Raw genomic sequence first — 22,918 nt, 5'->3', positions numbered from 1 at the left:
ACCAGGTCAAATTAAGGGATCTAATGGGGCTCTAACTCTGCTCTGTTGGACAGAGACACAGAACACTGTCTCCACACGGCACAGTCATCCATCCATCAACCCACCTGGCAGCGAGATGGGCGACAGCTCGTTATAGCCCCCGAACGAGGCGTTACGGATGAGCTTGCGTCCTCCAGGATGCTGGGGCCGCACCACGGACGAGGTCCCGCCGCACGCTGAGAAACGCCGGTGACACGGGAGAGCCTCCTCCTTCATCATGGGTGCCGGCGGGCCGGCGGGAGGGCCCCCCGGGGAGGGGGCTGCGGCCGCCGCCGTGGGTGCGGGGGAACGGCGGGGGAGCGGTGCAGAGCAGGGGTCGTGGCGGGCAGAGGAACACTCCGATCTGTCCGTGTCCACCCCCCCAGTAGCAGCAGCAAGCAATCCAAGCACACAGCAAACCGCCAAGCATACACACAGACACACACACACACACACACACACACACACACACACAAAGCACGTACTGTAGCAGAGCAGAGCTGTGAACCAGCACGACACACTTCTTCCCTTACACTGCTCTCTCTCTCTCTCTCTGTCTCTCTATGCCTCCTGTGTGTGTCTGGGTGAGATGGAACCGCCTGCAATTATTAACTGACAAATCAGCTGAGCCCCACCCACTCCCTCTCTCTCCACTGTCTACGACACACATGCACACACCCACCCACACGCACGCACACACACACACCAGATCTTTTGTCTAACTTTTCATCTCTGTTTGCTTGCATGTTTGTTTCCATCCTCTCTCATTCTCTCGCATGTTTGTTGCTTTCCTCTCTCATTCTCTCGCGGTCACTCATTTATTCTCTTATATCCTCAAACCATCTTTGTTTCTTTTTTCAACATCCTTCATCCATCTCACCCTCTGAAGACTTAAGTAACTGCACAATGTCACTGTGATACAGATTACATTCTGTAGGGAGAACACTCAGTCACACATACTGTACAGACGCACAAAATAATACACACAGACAAACAATGAGGATAGAATGAAATGTCACCAATACTCAGACTCCTTATAGTTTACGAGACCAACAAGCTGCCTACTAGTAAGACGCCTCAGGGCGACACACGCGCCAATTCTTGGCCATCTGGTCAGTGATGTATATCGGACCAGTTACCCATAGTATGGAGACCCCTGGTACCCATATATGGAGATCCATGTACTGTATATGGAGATATGCTGTGAGAGGCTGAGCCCAAGCATGCTTACTCAGTTATTCGTTATGTGAAAGTCCTATGATGTCTATGACATCTGACATCATACCCTTTTATGCCCATACATGGAGATCTCTCTCTGTAGAACCAGCCGTAAGTGTGGTATGTGGCCGATGTGGCCTCTCCATATATGGGCATTCCCATATGAAGTCCTGTTAGATATGGGCTTAATATTGATGACATCAGGGAACTCCATATATGGCCATAAAAGGGATTCTGTTAGTGTGAGATCACAGTGAAGCCAGAGCATGATGACAGAGCAGCAAAGCCATTCTGTTAAGAGTGGTTCCCCTGACATCACAGTGACGTCAGAGCATGATGTCAGAGCGACAAACGCATAGAACCACAGTGTCAGGCGTGACAGGCAGACAGAGATACATACGGATAGGCTGTGACCGTTCACATACTAATCTGCGACCTACGGTCGCAATCAACTAGTCACAGACTGATAGGAGCATATCTGGCAAAAAACTAAACAAAATAACTTAACTGAAAAACTGAAATACACTTTATCTAGGAGTATTGATTCTTAGATCTAATTGGCAACATTTAAATATAAACGTATTATATTTCTTCCAATTACTATTTTTTGCATCATGATACTTTGTGCTCAGGGCATTGATTTGCTAGGCAAGGACAACCAGATGTCTGCGACAAATCATGTTCCAATCTACCCGTTAAGACCGGGAACGCATCGGTGTCACGTAACCACTTTAACCATTCTTTCTTTTATACTTTGGCTATTCAGAAATAGCAGATCTACAAGCTCATATAGTGCGGCACCAAGTGCCGTGCTATGAGCTTGTAGATGTGCTATTTCTGAAAAACCATGAACATTTTGTGCAAATATTTGAATATATATTATTTTAAAGTGACATTTCTTTCTTTCTGGGGGGGGGGGGGGGGGTCCCTGGAACAAAATATTTTGAGATGGGGGTCTGCGGTCAAAAACCTACAGTATAATTCTAGGGTCCTTGACATTAAAAAACTTTGAGTAAAACCATTAGGATTTAGAAGACATTTTTAGGTATTTTTCAGGTCTTAAAGGCTTACGAAACAGGGGCATCCAGGAGGGGCAGGGGTAAAATACATGCCCGTCGCAGAGGAGACTATTGTGGTAAATGTGGTTCCATCGTCTCTTTTTGCCCGGACGCTCCAATCAACACAATTGGCCAGCGTGTTTGCACAGGTGTGAGGCTGGCAAGGGAGGGTGTTCTCTATAACTGAGCTATTGGCACCTGCATGTTTGGCGGAAGCTGCGTGGAGTGTTTCTCCGCACGCATTATGACCTCCCAGCAAAAAAAAACTAAATGAAAAATGAAGCGGCTGCTGACTCCATGAATGAAACGTGGTTGTCTCCTCCGATATAACTAAATACGCCTTATTCACGGCCCGCCCACTCAGCAAATTTCTCAGCATCCCCCGGGTGCTGACATCAATTTAGATGGGGAAACTATAACAGAAATAGCTGGACTTACAGCCAACAAATCATTATTTCGAACGGTAAAGTAAATTATAATGCTTTGTGCCTTTTACTATCTTGTGCTCTTGATCATGCTAGACGTATTTTATACTTTACTATTCGGAAATTGGATTACATTTGCGATTTCTGTGTTAACTCTATAGGCTATAGTAGGACTTTCCCCTTCAAAATGTGACTTCAGCACCCGGGGGATGCTGAGTGGGAGGGCCGTGAATAAGATTAATTGGGAATAAAATGAAATGAAAAAACTAAAACAGTTCATATCATTAAATATAACGATGATGATGATGATGATGCATTCAAGAAATGTAAATAAGGTCTTATTTGGTAACAATCAGTTTCCTGTGCAGGTGACAGGAAATTGCTATATTGGAAAATGACCGTAGGATATTACTGGCAGGAAATATGTCCTTCATTTCCAGATGATAGTGTGGGGTCATCTTTACTGCAGGGCACTGTATTGCTGAGGGCCAGGGTGACAGACATTTGAGGGCAGGGTGACAATACATTGCCCATTATACCCCCACTCCAGGTGACAGGAGTGCATGTTGTTGAAAACAGTCTTTCCACAGGGAGGACCAATGGCTATCTGTGTAGGAAATGAATAGGCCTGGCTTTGGCACTTATCTCTGAAACCCAATCTCCCGGGCAGACTGCTATTGTTGATCTGACCACATAGTGTCTGCTGGCATCCTGGTATTTCTTTCAGCCTTGTTTATGCTTCCGCATTGGCTGACCAGCCGCTGCAATATTTACACTGTTTTGGTTTGTCAACAGAGGCAGTGGTGGAAAGTAACTAAGTACATTTACTTAAGTACTGTACTTAAAGGGGCACTCCACCACTTTTCAACCTATGTTCATAATTATAATTGGTCCTCACTCAAAAATAGTTTTTTTTCTATAACCCTTTTTCTCAGAGGAGGGCTGTGGGCAGGTCAGAAACCCATCGTCTTGTGACATCATCGATTGCCAATCCAGCTTATAGAAACTGCAGGCTTTCTATTCCTGAAAAGTCGCAATTTTAAAGTGGAAGCCATTGTTCTCGCAATAATAAAAATCTAAATATTCTTTTCAAAAATATTGATTACATTTTTTTTTTGGGGAAAATGATGATGTCACAAGACGATGGATTCTGAACTTCCCACAGCTCTCCTAGGAGACTTGGACTGAGTAGAAAAAAATTGTGATATTTTATCATGAACATTAGTGAGGACCTATTATATGAAGACAGGTTGAAAAGTGGTGAACTACTCCTTTAAGTACACTTTGGAGGCATTTGTACTTTATTTGAGTATTTCCCATTTCCAATACTTTTACTTCTACTCCACTACTATCTCGGATCCAAATATTGGACTTTTACTCCACTACAATTATTTGAAAACTTTAGTTACTTGTTACTTTGCAGTTAGATATAAATTATGCAGTTAGATATAAATTATAACCAGCTCAGTGGCCTTGTGGTTAGAGTGTCCGCCCTGAGACTGGGAGGTCGGGGGTTCAATTCCCCGGCCGGGTCATACCAAAGACTATAAAAATGGGACCCAATGCCTCCCTGCTTGGCACTCAGCATCAAGGGTTGGATTGGGGGGGTTGATCACCACCACCAATGGGGATCCTGTCTGTCTGTCTGTCTGTCTGTCTGTCTGTCTGTCTGTCTGTCTGTCTGTCTGTCTGTCTGTCTGACCAGCTCAGTGGCCTTGTGGTTAGAGTGTCCGCCCTGAGACTGGGAGGTCGGGGGTTCAATTCCCCGGCCGGGTCATACCAAAGACTATAAAAATGGGACCCAATGCCTCCCTGCTTGGCACTCAGCATCAAGGGTTGGATTGGGGGGGTTGATCACCACCAATGGGGGTCCAGGGACTGCAGATGGAAATTAGCCCACAGCGGGCTAAATCTGGCTCATTTACATTGAAGTGAAAACTGACATGTCCATTAATGAGCAAGGTCCCTGTCAAATAAACAGATCTTAACTCTTATAATATTAAATACATTAATCCACTTTAGCCCTATTTTATACCTTGGCTATTTGAAAATAGCCGATCTACAAGCTCACAAAACGTTGCAATGCGACGCGGTGTGAGTTTGTAGAACTGCTATTTTCAAACATTTTGTACTTTCTACTTTTGGTACTTTGAGTACTTATTGATGCCAATACTTTTGTACTTTTACTCAAGCAAACTTTGAATTCCGTACTTCTACCTGTAACGGAGTATTTCTATATAGCAGTATTGCTACTTTTACTGATGTAAAACATTTGAGTACTTTTTCCACCACTGAACAGAGGTGACTAGGGTGTCATGTCGGCCATTAAGGTGTGCCCTCAACCGTCCAGGCCTCCATGGCAAGGCTTCCTCCCAGACCTTCTGGACGGAGGTAAACAGACAAAGTAATGACCTCAAGAACACTCTGGTGTCAAGGCGTTGCGTGGAAACGAAACATACAATCTCCCTGGGCAAACTGATAAATCTTCTGCGGTGCCTGCCTGCCAGCCACAGTCATTAACACAGGGAAATAGGATGTGTTGTATGTATAATTCACGCTGTGGGCAGAATTAACCTTTGTCGTGCACAAGAAAAGTAAAGTTCTGCCCCGGCATCAAGTACGAGCACTGGAGTAATACTATACTCAAGTTTAAGGACAACTTTGTTTTTTTTACAACAAGGCTTCATATTTTAGATTGTAATTAGAGAAAAGAAAAGATGTGTGTTAAAATATTTTCATTTACTGCTTTCTATTGTTTTTAGCGATTTTAGTATTCTGATTTCAGTGGTTGGGGCATGCGTACAAGTGGCTAAATATGACTTTCTACAACTTTTTGTGGTCACGTGTTCAGATACTGGATTCTGATTGGCTTAAAACAGTGGTAAATCAGTCAACAACCTTGAGTTGGCTCATGGACCCCGCCCACTGAAACAATTAACGATTGTAACTAAATAACCTTGCAAGTTACAACTGTGTTTTCTTTCATTTATATGGTAGAAGTGGTAGAAAAGCAATTTACCATTCGAGGGTCGTGGGTTGTTGGCTGATTTACCACTGTTTCAGGGTTGTGGCACGAGGCGAAAGGACTTACTTCTAGACACAATAAGGCAGCAATTTCTTTGTTACTATTTACACCATCCCTCATAAGTCACATCTGCCAATGAAAGATTGCGGTGAATCTTGGGAATGGGCTTATTGTGTCTAAAAATACATATTTAGCCACTTGCACGCATGCCCCCAACCTCGGGCAAGCATGCAAATCAAAATCGTTAAAATCACTAATGTGATGAAAAAAGTAAATGAAAACATTTTAACACTCATCTTTTCTTTTCTCTAATGAAGATCTAAAATATGAACCCTTGTTGTAAAAAAACAAAGTTGTCCTTTAAGACAGTGGCAGTAAGATACAGATCTACATTTTGAAAATCCAATTTCTAGGTTTTATTAAGACGATGTTAATTATGAAAAGAGGATCAGCATCTTGTGTTTATGTACTGTACCATCATGTGGTAAACCTGCGTTGTGGCTAATTAGAAAAGCCCAACCAAAAGAGTGTTTGTCGACAAACAGTGCCATTTCTCCCCTAACCTCACTGCTGTTGCATTGGAAGGTCAACGCAACACAACACAACTCACTGACAACTCAAGCACTGAATGTAAACAGTGGAATTTTGCCGCACTCAGGCAAACTCCTTTGTCGATGACCTTTGTTGCCAACCTTTTTAACCAGCTTAAACACACCGTGCTTCTCTTCTCTTTCTTTCCCTTCTTCTTAAGCAGCCACATTTTAAAATCGTCAATTTCCACAACGTGGACACGATCGTGGCTTCCGGGGCTCTTCAAAATAAAGTGAATGGCGGCACTCTACAGCCAAACAATTACCAAAATAATGGCAGCCCAAGTGTTAATGTGTTAAGAGATCGTAAGGAGAGCCTCTCTTTGGCAGAGGTGGTGGTACAGTTTATTTACATTTCCCAAGGGGAATCATTGTGTTTTTAGTCCGTCTCTTCTACCACTTTCCATATTTGAATGTCATGACGTCTCAATTAAGGCTCTGACACACCAAGGTGACTTGTTATCAGGACTACAGTAAGTGATCAGGTTGCTTTGCCTCGGGTGACGTCTCATGTTTCAAGTTGCTCTTGAACACGCACTACTCATAATCAGCTGTGCCTGTGTGTGTGAATAAGATTATAGTGACAACTTAAAACTAAAACCGATGTATGTGGGTAACCCCCCGGCTCCACCGAGCGTGTTGAGCGTCGCGTCAACGTCAACGTTGGGAACGCTCCCGTTTTAATCAATGAAGGGCGCTCCAATGCCGGCGGCAACGTCAAAGTCGGACGCTCTGGTGACGGCGTCCAAACTCAAAAATTGCCCCGGTTAAATCTTTTGACGGCGTCCACAACGTCCAGTCATGTATAAATTATGATTAAATGTAATTGCATTGCATATTTAAATGTATATACGTGACTTTCTGCTGTTGGATATCCATCCACGTCATTCACAAGGGTGACTAGATGTCCCAAAATTCCTAGCATATTTTTAATGTAATTACAGTGGTCTTCCCACTTGATAAAATTATGTATAGGCTAATCACAACAGGCTAGGAAACAACTTTCTCAATTCTTCCTCCTAAAAACAGGCCAGCAGTGAGTGACTGAGTCTGAACACTAAAGACAGACTTTTAGGCTATACATTATCGTGGCTGCGCTGGTGCACCGAAAATAGCCAATCTACAAGCTCACAGACAGCCACAAAACAGCATGATGACAGATTCACGCATGCGACGTGTTGTGAGCTTGTAGATCAGCTACTTTTCCCCCGGCACTTTTACAGCATAAATTATTATAATTAGGCATATATAACACTACAGTTGATAATGCGAATATCCTATGATCTTTGATTGAAATATCAACACATTCACGTTCAGTGGAGCCAGTCAGACAGGCAACGTGTCTGCGTCAATGTAGATGTGCTATTTTTGAAAAAGTTTGGAAATTTGTGCAAGGTATTTTGAAGAACCTATGTTTCTATGCCAGAAACACCAAACACCAGGGACCCCCCAGAAGCAAAATTTGAGTTACAAATGTTCGCTTTAAATACATTATATATTCAAAGATCTCCTTCACATCCCACTGACTTTATGCAACCTAGTTTCTCTCCACTGTTTCATCCGTCTTTGACCTTCACAGCCGTCTCTCCTCCGAGCGGCCATGCCTGTGTCCTCCAGCCCCTTGATTAAATCAGTGGTTCTCAACCTTTTCAGGCCGCGACCCCCAGAATAATCATATTTTTAACCCCCCCCCAACCCCACCCTTATGAGCACTAAGAGTTGAGGCATTACATTTTGTAGAACAGGGTTCTATTGTGAAAATAGCAGATCTACACGCTCATTGCCTGGGTAAAACCAGACTTTACTCAACACCACCCCCTATACTAACGAAGTGTGTGATAGAGTCTGGTTTATTAACCAGGCAAACACGCTCACACTATTTTTCACAATTTCTGCCTCCAATATTTGACAATTTAGCCAATGTTTAATTTGTCATTTTAGAGGTATTAAAAAGTCCTTAAATTTTCACTTTAGAAATGTGCATATACCCTCTATACACTTAAACTTTATGTTGGTTTGTTTGCCTCCGTCTCCACCAAAAACAAGCGCTCCCTTACATCTCACACCCACCCGCGCCCTCACCGTTGTGCTCAGACCCGTTGGGAAACAAGCCTGGACAGCCACTTGTTGTTCGAGTAGGGGTGGGCGATATGGTGATAAATATCGTTGACTTGAGACGATACAATGTCTCCATGATATGCCTTTTCAGAGATATCGTATATATTGTGATACAATGAGGGCGCCTAATAAAAAATCCTGTTGAATTGTTAATACAGAGGAGATTCATTGGAGAATTCATTTAAACCTGCATTTTGGTCTAAATCAGTAGTTCTCAAACTTTAAAATGTCAAGGTCTCCCCTTAACTCTGACGGTGTACAAATGAAACCAAATGGACCCGTTAGGGTGATGTACCCTGACATCACAGTGATGTCAGAGCGTGACAGTCAATCAACAAAAACAAGCGTTACCCATACGTACAGTGCGTACAGATACAGTACGGTCAAGATGTGACGGTTCTGATAGTAATTAAGATATGGATATAGTGTGTGCTTGACCACAGATGCTGAGAACAATATTATTTAGAGATGCTCAGTTTGAAGTGTACCTGGGATCGGAGATACCAAACGTTATAGCACTAAAGGTTTGCAGGGGTAGGTTTCATCATGCCACATTGTAATCTGCTCTATATAAGTGGCTAATAAATGACTAAAATTGTAGATTGCAATCCAAACCATAGCCACCGGAATGTTTAAGCTCAAATGAATCTACTTAAAGGTATCTGTTTCACATGACGGGGACATGAGACCACGGTGCTATGGACTGACTGACCTTGTGATAATTGACTAGCTGATATCCAGCCAAAACAATACTCACGAGTGTGTGTGTGTGTGTGTGTGTGCCTGGAAGCAGACAGGGGTGTCGCACCAAATTCTGGGCCCTGGGTACAAGGATTCACTGCGGGGCCCCTGTGCTTTAACTATTGAAAAATAGCAGATATACAAGCTCACAGCGCGGCACCGAGTGCCGCGCTGCGAGCTTGTAGATCTGCTATTTTTGAAAAATCATGAAAATCTTTGAATATTTCAAATCCATCTGAGGTTTTTTGAAAAACCTATGTTTCTATGTCAGTGGAGTGGAGCTCAAACCTTTTCATGTGAAGGACCCCCAAAATGGTATGTATTTGTCCACGGAACCCCATCTCAAAATATTGAGTTCCAGGGACCCCCCAGAAGCAAAAAGTACATATATTCAAAGATTTGCACACATTTTCACGACTTTTCAAAAATAGCAGATCTACAAGCTCGCATTATCTGCTATCTTTCAATAGCTAAAGTATAAAATAATTAAGGCCCCCTCCACCACATTGGGCCCTAGTAACTCAGTCCCACTTTCCTACCCCTTGTGACGCCCCTGGGTGCAGACAGACATCTCTGTCTTGCATAAAGACCACAAGAAGACACTGTAAGCCTGGGATTAACTCCTGAACAAAAGAGGCTTTCTGAATGCCTACACACGCATCTCCCTCACACGACCCAGCCCTCCACTTCGACTTGGGCACCCGGGTGACACACTGGGAAATGTATGCATCTCATAATGTAGCAATAGAAACGCCTGACTCTTGTCTTGTATTGGTTTTAAATTCATTCCATCCTCAGAGACGCAAAAACACACCCATGCACAATAAGCACACAAATTGTTAGCTAAGCAACAACACAACATGCACACAACATGACAACGTGCATTTCCCTTGTGGGGTCGATAAAGGTCTATTTTTTCTGACACAGATATGGATTCAGGATGAAGGGCTAAGGTGGATTCCAGGAGAAAATTGGGTGGTGGTGGTGGGGCATCAGCTCTGCTCTAGCTCAAAACAGAACATACAGTAAGCTACCCTGTTGTCTAATACAACTCAATACTATACCTTACGTTCCTTAAGGCTAAGACGCGTACAGAGGAAGAGAAAGAGTCCAAAGTGAAGTGGCCTTTATCGCAAAGTAAAATCACTAAGGCTTTACATCCACATTGCATGGGCCCAGCCAAGCCAGAGGCCCTGGTCTTGCTGCCCGGACATCCTCCATGGTGTTGTGCCGTCCTTATTCACCGCCGCCACTACGTTCTCTGAAGCACGGCGCCGTCAAGCCCGCTCTCTCGGGCCTCCCGTCACCCTGACAGCCATTGGAGGACAGCGTCGGGTCAATTGGCATTGGGTAGAAGGTGAGGATAGACCGCCCCCACAGGCCTGTGTCACTGACCCTGGTTGAGAGGGCTTAATCCCTGAGGCTGAGCCTAAATCCATGCCGTTTCCACCCTCTCTCTCTCTCTCTCTCTCTCTCTCTCTCTCTCTCTCTCTCTCTCTCTCTGACAATGCGCTACAGGATTCGTTTTAGTCGCAATGTGAATGTAAAGTAAATCGCTTTGGAAGAGCGATGCACTGCATGTGTCAGTCAGTTAACCTGATGGTGAAATGCTTTGGAAAATGATCACATGAATGCGATCATAGGCATGCTATATAATGGATATAACAACCCCCCCCCCCCCCCCCCCCCCCACTCCCCACATGGTTTCTACGCTTCAAACTATTGAGTATTGTTTACGTTAGCGCTCGGGTGGCGCAGTGGTAAAGTCCCTGTCCACCAACACGGAGGTTGTGGGATCGAATCCACCGTGGTGCATCCAGCTTTGCCGGGCGTCTATAGCCCCTTTTCGAATGCAGCTTTAGCACCATACTAAATGACACTACACCACACCACACCACTTAAAAATATCTACATTTTCCACGACACAAAAGTACCCCTATCGGTAAGAAACAAATTGACCCTTAACTGTGATTATAATACAATATACATTTGTATTGCAACTATCCTAAATTATAATACACTATAATGGATTATAACTGTGATTATATTACACTATAAAGTATTAATGTATTACTATGATAATTATAATACACTAAAATAGATTTTAATAGTGGTTATAACACTATATAATCTATTATCATGTAGGGTGGTCTAAATGAAAAGTCAGGGAGTGATCAGTCATTATGAAGTGTTTGGCCCTGTTTGGCCTAGCACAGACCTACTCTAGATTGGATACTTTTTAGTACCACGTTTAGTACCACTTTCACACCACTCTACACAGGTTCTGGAAAACCTGGCACAAGTGGACGGTGTGGAGTGGAGTGGTGTGGTGTTGGGCCATGTCAGTGGAAAAGGGGCTTATGTGAACACATTATTGACCCCACCTCGTATTGGGGGGAGGGAAGCCGGGGCAAGGAGGGTGATACTGGTCATTGCACATTACTCCTACGCAACCGAGTATTTCCCGGTGAACCTAAGCGCAACGGTGGGGGCTTGGGAGTGTGGGGAACACGCACCACTGACTATTGCTGATGATGGAGAGGTTAGCCTTTATGTATTGAGAATGAGAGGCACTCTTGCCGATTTAGTAAGAGACTCGTCGCCAATTGCAAGATATTTAAAAGTTATTTGGGGCCATGATGATATACTTTTCTTCCCACAACTAGACTAAGGATTTATAATGTCTGTCCAACCACAATTATTCACGTGTGGCAAGATCGCCGTTCACTAGTTTTTAGTAGGCTGTAGTGTAGGCTTAGAAGCCTTTTCAGAAGTGAATTTAATGTTTTCCATCTAATGATTTCCTTTATCCTCATCTAATCTTGCGCTAATGCACGCAACTGTTTTTGCCATGTTTTAAGGCCGTGTAGGCTTTTCAGAAGTTAATTTAATGCTTTCCATTTAATGATTTCCTTTATCGTCATCTTCCGCTAATGCACACAACTGTTTTCGCCAGGTTTTAAGGTCTTATTTTAGTTGTTTCTCATAAGCTCGCAACCCTCCTTGCCCATCGGCCCCCACCTTTGCGCACAGGTTCACCGGGAAATACGCGGTCGCTACTCCTACGGCATAACGACTAAATTAGGTAGAAATAATCTCACCTGGGCGAAGTGAAAAAAAGAAGAAGAAGGGGTAAAAAAAGAGCATTGTTTGCGTTCAATGAGCCCTAAAGAAGATAAGGCCACCTTGGTAAGCAGGATGAGGTTATACTGCTGTGTGCGTGTGTGTGTGCGTGCGTGCATGCAGGACAGGTGCATGCGTGCGAGTCTGCGAGAGAGTGAGGTCATGTGGGACAAGATTAAACATGGGTGGCTGAACTTTTCCAAAACAAACAACAAGGTACAATCACTACACCTCAGCCATCTGGACTGGTGCAGTATTTACTACTACAAAAAAAAGACTCAATGACAAAGACAGTGATGTTATCACACCGGCCAGTGAAGAAATGACTACGCTTACACTATTGTTAAAACAAAAAGGAAAACCATCTGTGAGGTAGTGCACAGCATGTAATGGTTGCGACCGTAGGTCGCATTTACTACCAAAACCTCCACGGGCTGTCCGTCCCTGAGTCAGTCAGTCACACGTCACACGTCACACTTTTGCCCTGCTCATATCTCCACAACCGTTGCCCCCATCCATGCCAAATTGTGCACACACACTCCTTACCTGCCAAACTACAACCTCTAAGGACCCCCGGAGCTCCAGGGACCCCCAGGTCCCTAGGGGACCCCCAGGTGTAAAAAATGACCAAATGTGCAAAAATGACCAAATGACCACCCCAACGGGGCTGCTCACGGGAAATTCCTGGGGACCACCCACTCCTGGTGCTCCAGAATGGATGCAAAAGTGGTGACTCCCCCAGTGGAGGACCCCCTCCACTGCAGCTCACATAAAATGCCGTAACTCGGGCTAGGAGCGTCCGGGAGAGCCGGGGCCGGGACCTATTCGTCCGCCAAGGCAACGCGGAGACCCCACCCCTCATTTCTCACATGGCCCTCTTCTAGCCCCACCATGAGGCCGATTCTTGCAAAACACATTTTTGGACACTGCTCCTACAGTTTTTGCCCTAAAATCACGCACATCGCTACACAGTATGTCTACACTCATCCCATCAACATGAATCTGTCCCATATAGCGCCACCTTCAGGCCGATTTTTTAAAACACATTTTTGGACACTGCTCCTACAGATTTTGCCCTAAAATCACGAAAATCACTACACAGTATGTCTACACTCATGTCATCAACATGGATCAGGAAGATTTTGGAAAAACAAATTTTTGCCCTATTTGTGGAGATAACCTACGGTCGCTTATCTCCTGATTAGGGAGTCTTACTGGTTAACACTAATGGAAATAATACCAGTCAGAGAATCTTGTATACCAGAGAGAGTTGCATGTATTAAGGAACTGAGTCAAGCATGCAGCAGATAATGTGGCAGTCATGTCATCAACATGGATCTGTCCCATTTAACGCCACAATCAGGCAGATTTTTTCAAACACCTTTTTGGACACTGCTCCTACAGATTTTGCCCTAAAATCACACAAAGCGGTACACAGTATGTCTAGAGTCATGTCATCAACATGGATCTGTCCCATTTAGCGCCACCATCAGGCCGATTTTTTCAAACACATTTTTGGAGAGATCAACACTGCTGCCACCAGTATGGCTAATAAAGTGCAAATCCATCATCCTATAAAACATAAGAATCACCACTGCAACAAAAAGGCTTCCTGAGGATAACAGGTTGCCATGGATACAGACAGACCTCACAATGTAGGCAAGACATCTGATCATGCTCTCTTTTCAGACAGTTTTGTTAAACATTATCGCAGCGGTTCTTCAGGCCGCGACCCCCAAAATAATCATATTTTAATCTACAAGCTCACAACGCTGCGACGCGTTGTGAGCTTGTAGATCGGCTATTTTCAGCACGCAACCAAGTGTAAAATCAGTCATTACGATGTCATCAAGGCCAGCCAAAATGCATTTTAGTTGACTAAATCAACTGTAGATTTAGTCGCCTAAAATCTTATGATATTCAGTCGACTAAAATTAGACTAAAACTAAAACTTTTCAGATGACTAAATTATGATTAAAACTAAATTACATTTTATTCAAAAGACTATGACTAAAACTAAATCAAAATGTGCTGTCAAAAACAAACATTGGCACAGGGAACTGTTGGATGTGTGGATGTCACACTTGTGTTATGCTCACTCCCTCTAGTGCCTAAGAGACACATTGCAGCAGCAATCACCCATCCTATGCATTTCAACATCCAGACGCTTCCTCACCAGGGATGTGAGCCCCTTATCAAAGCCTTGGTTATCTCCAGGCCTGTCTATTGCTCAAACCCCTACAACTGCTCCAGCATGCAATTTCAACCTCCCTAAATTGTTGTGACGTCCAACTTCTGCACACCCTTCATGCAGGCCTTCCAGTTACTGCCTGCATTCAATTCCTTGGAGAGATGGGTAGAGAGATAGAGAGATGGTATATAGATAGAGAGAGATGAGTAGAGAGATAGATAGAGAGATGGTATATAGATAGAGAGAGATGAGTAGAGAGATAGATAGAGAGATGGTATATAGATAGAGAGAGATGAGTAGAGAGATAGATAGAGAGATGGTATATAGATAGAGAGAGATGGATAGAGAGATAGAGAGGTGGTATACAGTATAGATAGAGAGATTAGTAGATAGATAGATAGAGAGATGGTATATAGATAGAGAGAGATGGATAGATATAGAGAGATGGTATATAGATAGAGAGAGATGGATAGAGATAGAGAGATGGTATATAGATAGATAGAGAGAGATGGATAGAGAGATAGAAATATGGTATATAGATAGAGAGAGATTAGTAGATAGATAGAGATGTATAGATAGAGAGAGATGGGTAAAGAGAGAGATGAGTAGATAGATAGAGAGATGGTACATAGATAGAGAGAGATGGGTAGAGAGATAGAGAGATACAGAGACAGACAGACAGATGCTGCTTGCTTTCTTGACTTTTAGACGATACCAGGAAAAAACACTCCTGGTATCGACAGTGCGGCAAATGAGTATTGACACAGTTTCAAATAATCAGAATGAATATACCGGTAGGTATACTGTACATTTGTGACAACACAAAAACCTTCTTGTTGCTGAGAACACTACAACAATGTCCACAGAAATTGGGTATATGGTATCCTACATACCTTAGTACAGTGGTTCCCAAACTTTTTAGCCTGTGACCCAGACATTCGCCCCAGGACCCAAACTAGTAAAAATAGCAGATCTACAAGCTCACGACATGTCGCTTCACGCCGCGTTGAGAGCTTGTAGATCGGCTATTTTCACTACCTCTTAATTATTATTATATTATATTCATGAACATTAACACAATGCATCTAACAACAACTTTAGACATGGTATACATGTCTCATATGGCAACACCATATGGAGACATGTTTATGTGTTTATGGACAGAAATATGTCATTTGTGTGAGTTCCAGAGTATCGAAAAATAAATAGCGCATACCATTAACTCAGCATGTACAAGTACACCCCCTGGACATGACGCTAGTATGTCGCAGGGACTTACCCCCAATCCAACCCTTGTAAATGGTGCATTTGTATAGCGCCTTTATCCTAGGCACTTAATATAGATTGTGCATTACATTCACCCATTCACACACACATTCATACCCCGATGGCGGAGGAAACCATGCAAGGCACCAACCTGCTCACCGGGAGCAACTAGGGGTTCAGAGTCTTGCTCAAGGACTCTTCGACACCAACTCTGGCCTGGGGGAGCCCGGATTCAAACTGGGAACCCTTCGGGATCTAATGTCGGTTTCTCTACACCTGAGCTAATGCCACCCAGTGCCAAGCAGGGAGGCACTGGGTGGCATTTCTTTCAGAGTCTTTGGGTATGACCTGTACAGGTCCCCACTCCCCAGTCACAGGGCGGACACTCTGACCACAAAGCCACAGAGCTGGTTTACATACAATGTGCACAAGACAAACGAGAAGACAGCAACAGGTTATACAGACCCCAGATTCACACTGTTCCGCTTTCTAATTCTCTTCAAAAGCAAACAACACTTAGTGGAAAGACCTCAAGAGGGCAGTGCAACACCAGAGCATGTCACAAAGAGAAGCACATAGCAGCACACACACATAGTACTTCTATGGTTTTCCAATTCTTATTGACAAAGCCATCGTCAATGAAAAGTTTGCATTAACATAATTCAATGTTACAGCCTAATTAATACACTGTCACGAAACGATGTTCCTCGCCAAACAGAACCGATTCCTACAAAAAGCTAAAAGGTGTAAATCAGCATTAAATAAGTCAAGATGTTGTTATGATTTATCACATGTCTCAGCATGTGGCTCTTGAACTGGTTCTGGCTAACAGTCCAAGCCAGGTGATCATAGCCATGATTCAACAAGTCTAGACAATGAGCTAAACAGGAAGCTATTAGGAACTAACAGGGGTGTCGCACCAAATTCTGGGCCCTGGGTACAAGGATTCACTGTGGCCCCCCATGAATGTTCTTCATAGGGGGCTCGCAGCGTGGCAAAATTTGTCCCGATACTATAAATGTCTTCTAAGGTTTTTTTTATGTTTCTATGTCAGTGGTGCTCAAACCTTTTCACGTGAAGGACCCCCAAAATGATATGTATTTGTCCACGGACCCCCATCTCAAAACATTTAGTTCCAGGGACCCTCAGAAGCAAAATTTTAGTTACAAATCTTGGCTTAAAAAATACATATATTCAAAGATTTGCACACATTTTCACGACTTTTCAGAAATAGCAGATCAACAAGCTCGCAGCCACGCTGTGAGCTTGTATATCTGCTATTTTTCAATAGCAAAAGTATAAAAAATATTAAGGACCCTCCTTGGGTCCTAGTAACTCAGTCCCACTCCCCCCCCCCCCCTTGTGACGCCCCTGGGAAGTGATTGATTGATTGATTGATTGAAGAGTGTGGTTTAAGTGTGGTTCCACAGGAACCACACTTAAAGTATCTCATATAACATTGAAAGACAGACGGATAGAACATAGTACTTTATCTAGGATAATATCAATTTCAAAGCAGAAAAAGCATAACATCAAATACAAAGGCAGATAAAAGGGTGGGGGGGGGGGAGCATGGGGGGGCTTAGGCTATTTACAAGTCACGGGTAGCAGTCGCCTGAAGGTGACTTTTCATACCGATTTTGAAGGAGGCTAGGGATTTGCTCTCCTTTAAGGCTTGTGGAAGGGCGTTCAACATGTTGATGGTATAGCAGGAGAACTAAACACACAGGGGACAGCTGGGATACAGAGCAATGTTTTTGCACATTTCTTCACAATCATGTGAGGAAATCATAAAACTGCCTGAAGTTCAAAATAACTTAATACAGCACAGGAACATCTAGAAAGTCAGAAAAGAACACCAGGATTTTAGCCTGTGGCAAACTCTTTGACCCTGTGTACACGAACGAAGGAGAGATTCAAGAGGGATTAGATAAGATGTAATTTGTTCGTGGTTCAGTAGTGCACAGCTGAGTGTCAGGATCAATGACTTGCTCATCAATAAGTACCACTTTTCGCTTTTAGATATACATATTTTCCCAAATTATGCATTTTTATGATTGTTTCAGACACGTAACCGTGGCCAATCCCACATCGGTCAACAGGCCCACCATCGGACGAGAACACCAGTAGCAATAGTAGGTCAAGTTAAACGAGGCTGCGAGCTTGAGTCAGGAAATCCTGCTCTCTGCTCTCCCTGGAACAAAATATTTTGAGATGGGGGTCCGCAGTCAAAGACATATAATTCTAGGGGTCCTTGACATTAAACAGATAAAGAAACATTAGGTTTTTCAGAAAACCATTAGGATTTAGAAGACATTTTAATGGGTTTAATTAACATTGAACCCATCTATCCATCTATCTATACATCTATACATACAGTACATTCTCACTAAGACCAACGCCCACTTTCACGCCCAATTACACCCGCTCTCACTCATAGGTAGACGGCAGGGACGGGACCGACTCGCCATTCATTCGCTAGGAGCCGTCGCCATGGTGACATGGCTATTCCCAGGCTATGGGAGCTATGGTTGGCACCATCCCCCCAGGATATCAGTACTGCACATCACAGCAACACAGCAACGCAGGATTGCAAATGCAAACGCATGGAACCACATGGACCCGACAGACGTTTATGACGGCCGTGCATTTTCTGTGTCTTGAATGCCTTGGATCGGCTGCGAGCAATCGCAGTGTGCTGTGAGCACCCACAGTGTGGAGCACCCACAGTGTGGAGCACCCACAGTGTGGAGCACGCACCCACAGTGTGGAGCACGCACCCACAGTGTGGAGCACCCACAGTGTGGAGCACCCACAGTGTGGAGCACGCACCCACAGTGTGGAGCACCCACAGTGTGGAGCACGCACCCACAGTGTGGAGCACCCACAGTGTGGAGCACGCACCCACAGTGTGGAGCACCCACAGTGTGGAGCACGCACCCACAGTGTGCGAGCACCCACAGTGTGGAGCACCCACAGTGTGGAGCACCCACAGTGTGGAGCACCCACAGTGTGGAGCACGCACCCACAGTGTGGAGCACCCACAGTGTGGAGCACGCACCCACAGTGTGGAGCACCCACAGTGTGGAGCACCCACAGTGTGGAAGCACCCACAGTGAGTGAGCCCCGAATGAGCCCGGCGAAGCTGGGCGAACTTCTAGTGAAAGGTAAAATTGACCCTTTGTCAGCCTTCTGGTTGGTCCCTGACTGACCAACCAGCAGGCTCTTTTTGCCCTGGTTCCGCCTTTTGGTTGTTTATGTTGAATTTGCTAAAACAACATTTTTGGAGAAAAGAAACATGATATGCCCAGTCACTATACTGCACCTGAGATGATCCTTTTTTCTGACACCAAGTTTAAAATAAGAATTGAATACACAGAGCATCAATACAAAGCAACTGAAAAACACGTTATTTCAATGGTAGTGAATGGAGAGAAAGGATTTTTGTCCAACCAAGAAACAGCAACCAATGGGTGCGAAGAGGGGCACAACCACGGGCGGGACTCGACAAAGGGTGAATTGGAGGATGGCTGTTACCGTGGCTGTAGCTGGAGCTGACCACCGGGCTGATGGGGGACGGGCTGCCCAGGTGCTCTCTCTCTCTGCTGGGGGTGTGGAGGCCCCCCTCCTTCTCCTTCTCCCTCTCTCGCTCCTTCCCCTGGCGCTGGCTCATCCTCCCTGGGGTCAGAAGGACGGGGTCATCACCACACACTACGGTAGCTGGACGGGGGAGAGAGAGAGAGAGAGAGAGAGAGAGAGAGAGAGAGAGAGAGAGAGAGAGAGAGAGAGAGTGGAAAACGGATTGTGAAGGAGGAGTGGAGGGAAAGACGGGGGAAAGACAAGGGGAGAGAGTGAAAATACATTAAGATTTAACCACTTTAACTGTTATTTTATGCTTTAACTATAAAAAAAATAGCAGATATACAAGCTCACTTGTAGCGAGCTTGTAGATCTGCTATTTTTTGAAAAATCTTGAACATTTGTGTAAGTCTTTCAATATGTTTGACCCGATTCTATAAATGTGAGCTTGTAGATCTGCTATTTTTGAAAAATCTTGAACATTTGTGCAAGTCTTTCAATATTTTTGACCCGATTCTATAAATGTCTTCTAAATCCTTCTTCTAAATCAGTGGTTCTCAAACGTTTTCATGTCAAGGACCCCTAAAATTACATGTATTTTGCTGCGGACCCCCATCTCAAAATATGTTGTTCCATCTTCCAGGGACCACCCAGAAGCAAATACTTGAGTTAATGTTCTCTTTCAAAAAGATATATTCAAAGACTCTGTGCCACTCTGTAAGCTTGTATATCTGCTATTTTTCAATAGTTAAAGCACAAAATAATTCTAGGCCTAAAAGGTCAGAGAATCACCAGTCACACAGCCAAAGTTTCCTGTAAAATCAGCACCCTGTTTCACACAACAAGTACAGTACCTGCAGTTACTGGAGATTTTTTATCCAAAGCACTTCATCCTGCTGTCCTAGTTTTACTCTATCTTGCATCATTTATTCCTGTGCATCGATTGTTAATCTCTGCAAAGGTTAAATTTGAAGTCCTTTATCGTCATGACACAGGGGAGTCTGGGGACAATGACGGATCTCCTCACTCGACCTCTCCTCAAATGCAGTCTGCATGTTTGTCCGCACGTAAAGTATGATAAGTCATAACATCTGGGATGCACGCGCGCGTCCCCTCGGGCATGAACTGGTGATGACATTTACGTCATATGACGCTAGTGGACCCTCGCGGACATGGTAAATATTATTATTTGTCCTCAAGCCTGACAGTATTCAAACCAATATCACAGAGTTACAAAGCATCTTGACCATATGATCAAAGCTCTCAATATAATGCATGTAGCGGTTACTCTAATCCATACAGTGCATACCGTATCCAGCACTTACCCATAATCCTCAAACGATGGTAGAGAAAAGGCGGCCCTACACATGTCACTGTATAGAACGGTGGACCCCGACACACTAATGACTTCTATATAACCTAACACTTATAAGGGCCTAACCCTTATAGAGGGGCCACAGCAACAGCTGTACGATTGCAGAAGCAACTGGGAAACATGGAGCCATATAAGTATATATCGTCGTTGTCGGGTGGTAACCTTGTATGTCCAAAACCGTTTGTTTTGTATTTATCATTTTAAGAATGATCTAAACTAGTGAAAACAGCCGATCTACAAGCACACAGCGCCTCGCACTGCGATCTGCTGTTCTCGCTACTTTTGTTCGACGGCCTCGTATGATGAAGCAGGGCTTTACTTTGCGAAAAAATGAGCAAATTTGAAACTTGGAGATACAAGGTTTCTGCCTGACAGTGACGATATGCTACAGTATGTGTGCGCGCGCATGCACCACACACACACGCACACGCACGCACACACACACACACACGCAAAATATTTATTTATGTCCACATAAACAGAAGTGTGAGAATGCCTTGTACAAAGGACATAAACACTGCCAGTGCAGTCAGGAAAACAGCCAGTTACAAAGTGCATACAACACGCACGCACGTTCATCTTTTTATCAATACATATTGATGACCACCTGACCCTAAGGTCATGTACAGTACACACACAAGGTCTCCGTCTGGTAGAAATCAGGCCTTATCAACTGCCTGGAGCCTGTACCTAAACAATGAGAATTGTTTTGGTATTCTAAGGCTCGGCCTGGGACATTTGGTGTCATCCAGACACCAGCAAGGACATCTCTCCCCCCAGGAACCCTGTATATGGACTCTTTGTCTTGTCATTTGTGGACAAGAAACATATCCTATGAACTGTTGAAACGTCATCTACTGACTGACCATATGACCATACATAAACTCATGTCAAAACATAATTTGTCAGAGAGAGCACAAACCATTGATTATTCTGTTGTACCTTTGTCTTGAATACTCTCTCTCCATAGTAAAACATTCCATTCTCACTCTGATCACTCTCCTGTCTAATTTCTGTGATGGATTATTGTATCTCATATGGGAATAAGAAGGTGTTGTTGTTTAATAATAATATTTCCATCAAAATGGTCACACACACACACACACACACACACACACACACACACACACACACACACACACACACACACACACACACACACACACACACACACACACACACACACACACACACACACACACACACACACACACACACAGTGGTGTAATCCAGGTCATAATCCAGCTCAAGTAGGATCCAATCTGACCAGAGAAGCATGGGCAACGGTGTGTTTTCAGCTCTAACTAGTGATTAATAGTACATCTGGTTAAATGTGTGTTGGAATAAAACGAGCCAGACTGACGAGAAAAAGACACAAACACACGGACACCTGCCAGTGCATGCTATCATCACTAGCTCATGTGACATGAGGCTGAGGGTGGGCGTCTGGGCCATATAGAAAAATACAATATTACAATATTTTCCCAAGCTGTATCACGATACACAATCTTATCATAATTCTTTTTCATGTTGGTTTTTATGGTTATTTTTCAAGTTACGTAACAGTACAACCACCTACAAGGTAACAAAAAAGAAAAGAAAAAGGAGTAACAGATCATTTAGACCAGTGGTCCTCAAAGTGGAGTCCAGGGACACTCTGGGTTGATTGGTTTCATTTGTATACTGTCAGAGTTAAGGGGAGACCTTGACATTTTAAAGTTTGAGAACTACTGATTTAGACCAAAATGCAGATTTATATGAATTCTGCAATTCAAAAAAATCTCTGAATTAACAATTCAACAGGATTTTCTATAAGGCTCCCTCATTGTATCACGATGTATACGATATCTCTGAAAAGGAATATCGTGGAGACATTGTATCGTCTCAGCGATATTTACCACCATATCGCCCACCCCTACATGAGGCTAACAGATGATGAGTGAGTCTGTGGTCCTGACTTTGGGGGTTATTCATTCCACAGCTTGGGAGCCAGGAGAAATCAAACTCTATGTTGCTTTTTAATACCTTGGCTTTAACATTGGCCAAATTGTCAAATTAGCAGATCTACATGCTCACGCCAGCATGTAGATCTGCTATTTTCACAATAGAACCGTTTTATACAAATGTAATGCCTCAACTCTTAGTGCTCGTCGGGGTGGGGGGTCCCCAGTTAAAATATGATTATTTTGGG

General features: G+C 43.8%; 1 protein-coding gene across 2 annotated transcripts in view; it reads right to left on the bottom strand.

Annotated features, from left to right (window-relative positions):
* The window catches only part of osbpl8 (oxysterol binding protein-like 8), a 180,060-nt gene that overhangs the window by 69,908 nt on the left and 87,234 nt on the right, over positions 1 to 22,918 (bottom strand). For both annotated transcript variants that reach the window (XM_080753969.1, XM_080753970.1), the window contains one exon: positions 19,311 to 19,493. In XM_080753969.1, the coding sequence (XP_080610095.1) occupies positions 19,311 to 19,493 (183 nt within the window). The remainder of the gene's footprint in view (positions 1 to 19,310; positions 19,494 to 22,918) is intronic.

This window comes from Nannobrachium achirus (genome assembly GCF_963921795.1).
Source record: "Nannobrachium achirus genome assembly, chromosome: 23".
Lineage (NCBI taxonomy): Eukaryota > Metazoa > Chordata > Actinopteri > Myctophiformes > Myctophidae > Nannobrachium > Nannobrachium achirus.
The sequence above is the reverse complement of the archived record's forward strand: the minus strand, read 5'-3'. Positions and strand labels throughout refer to the sequence as shown.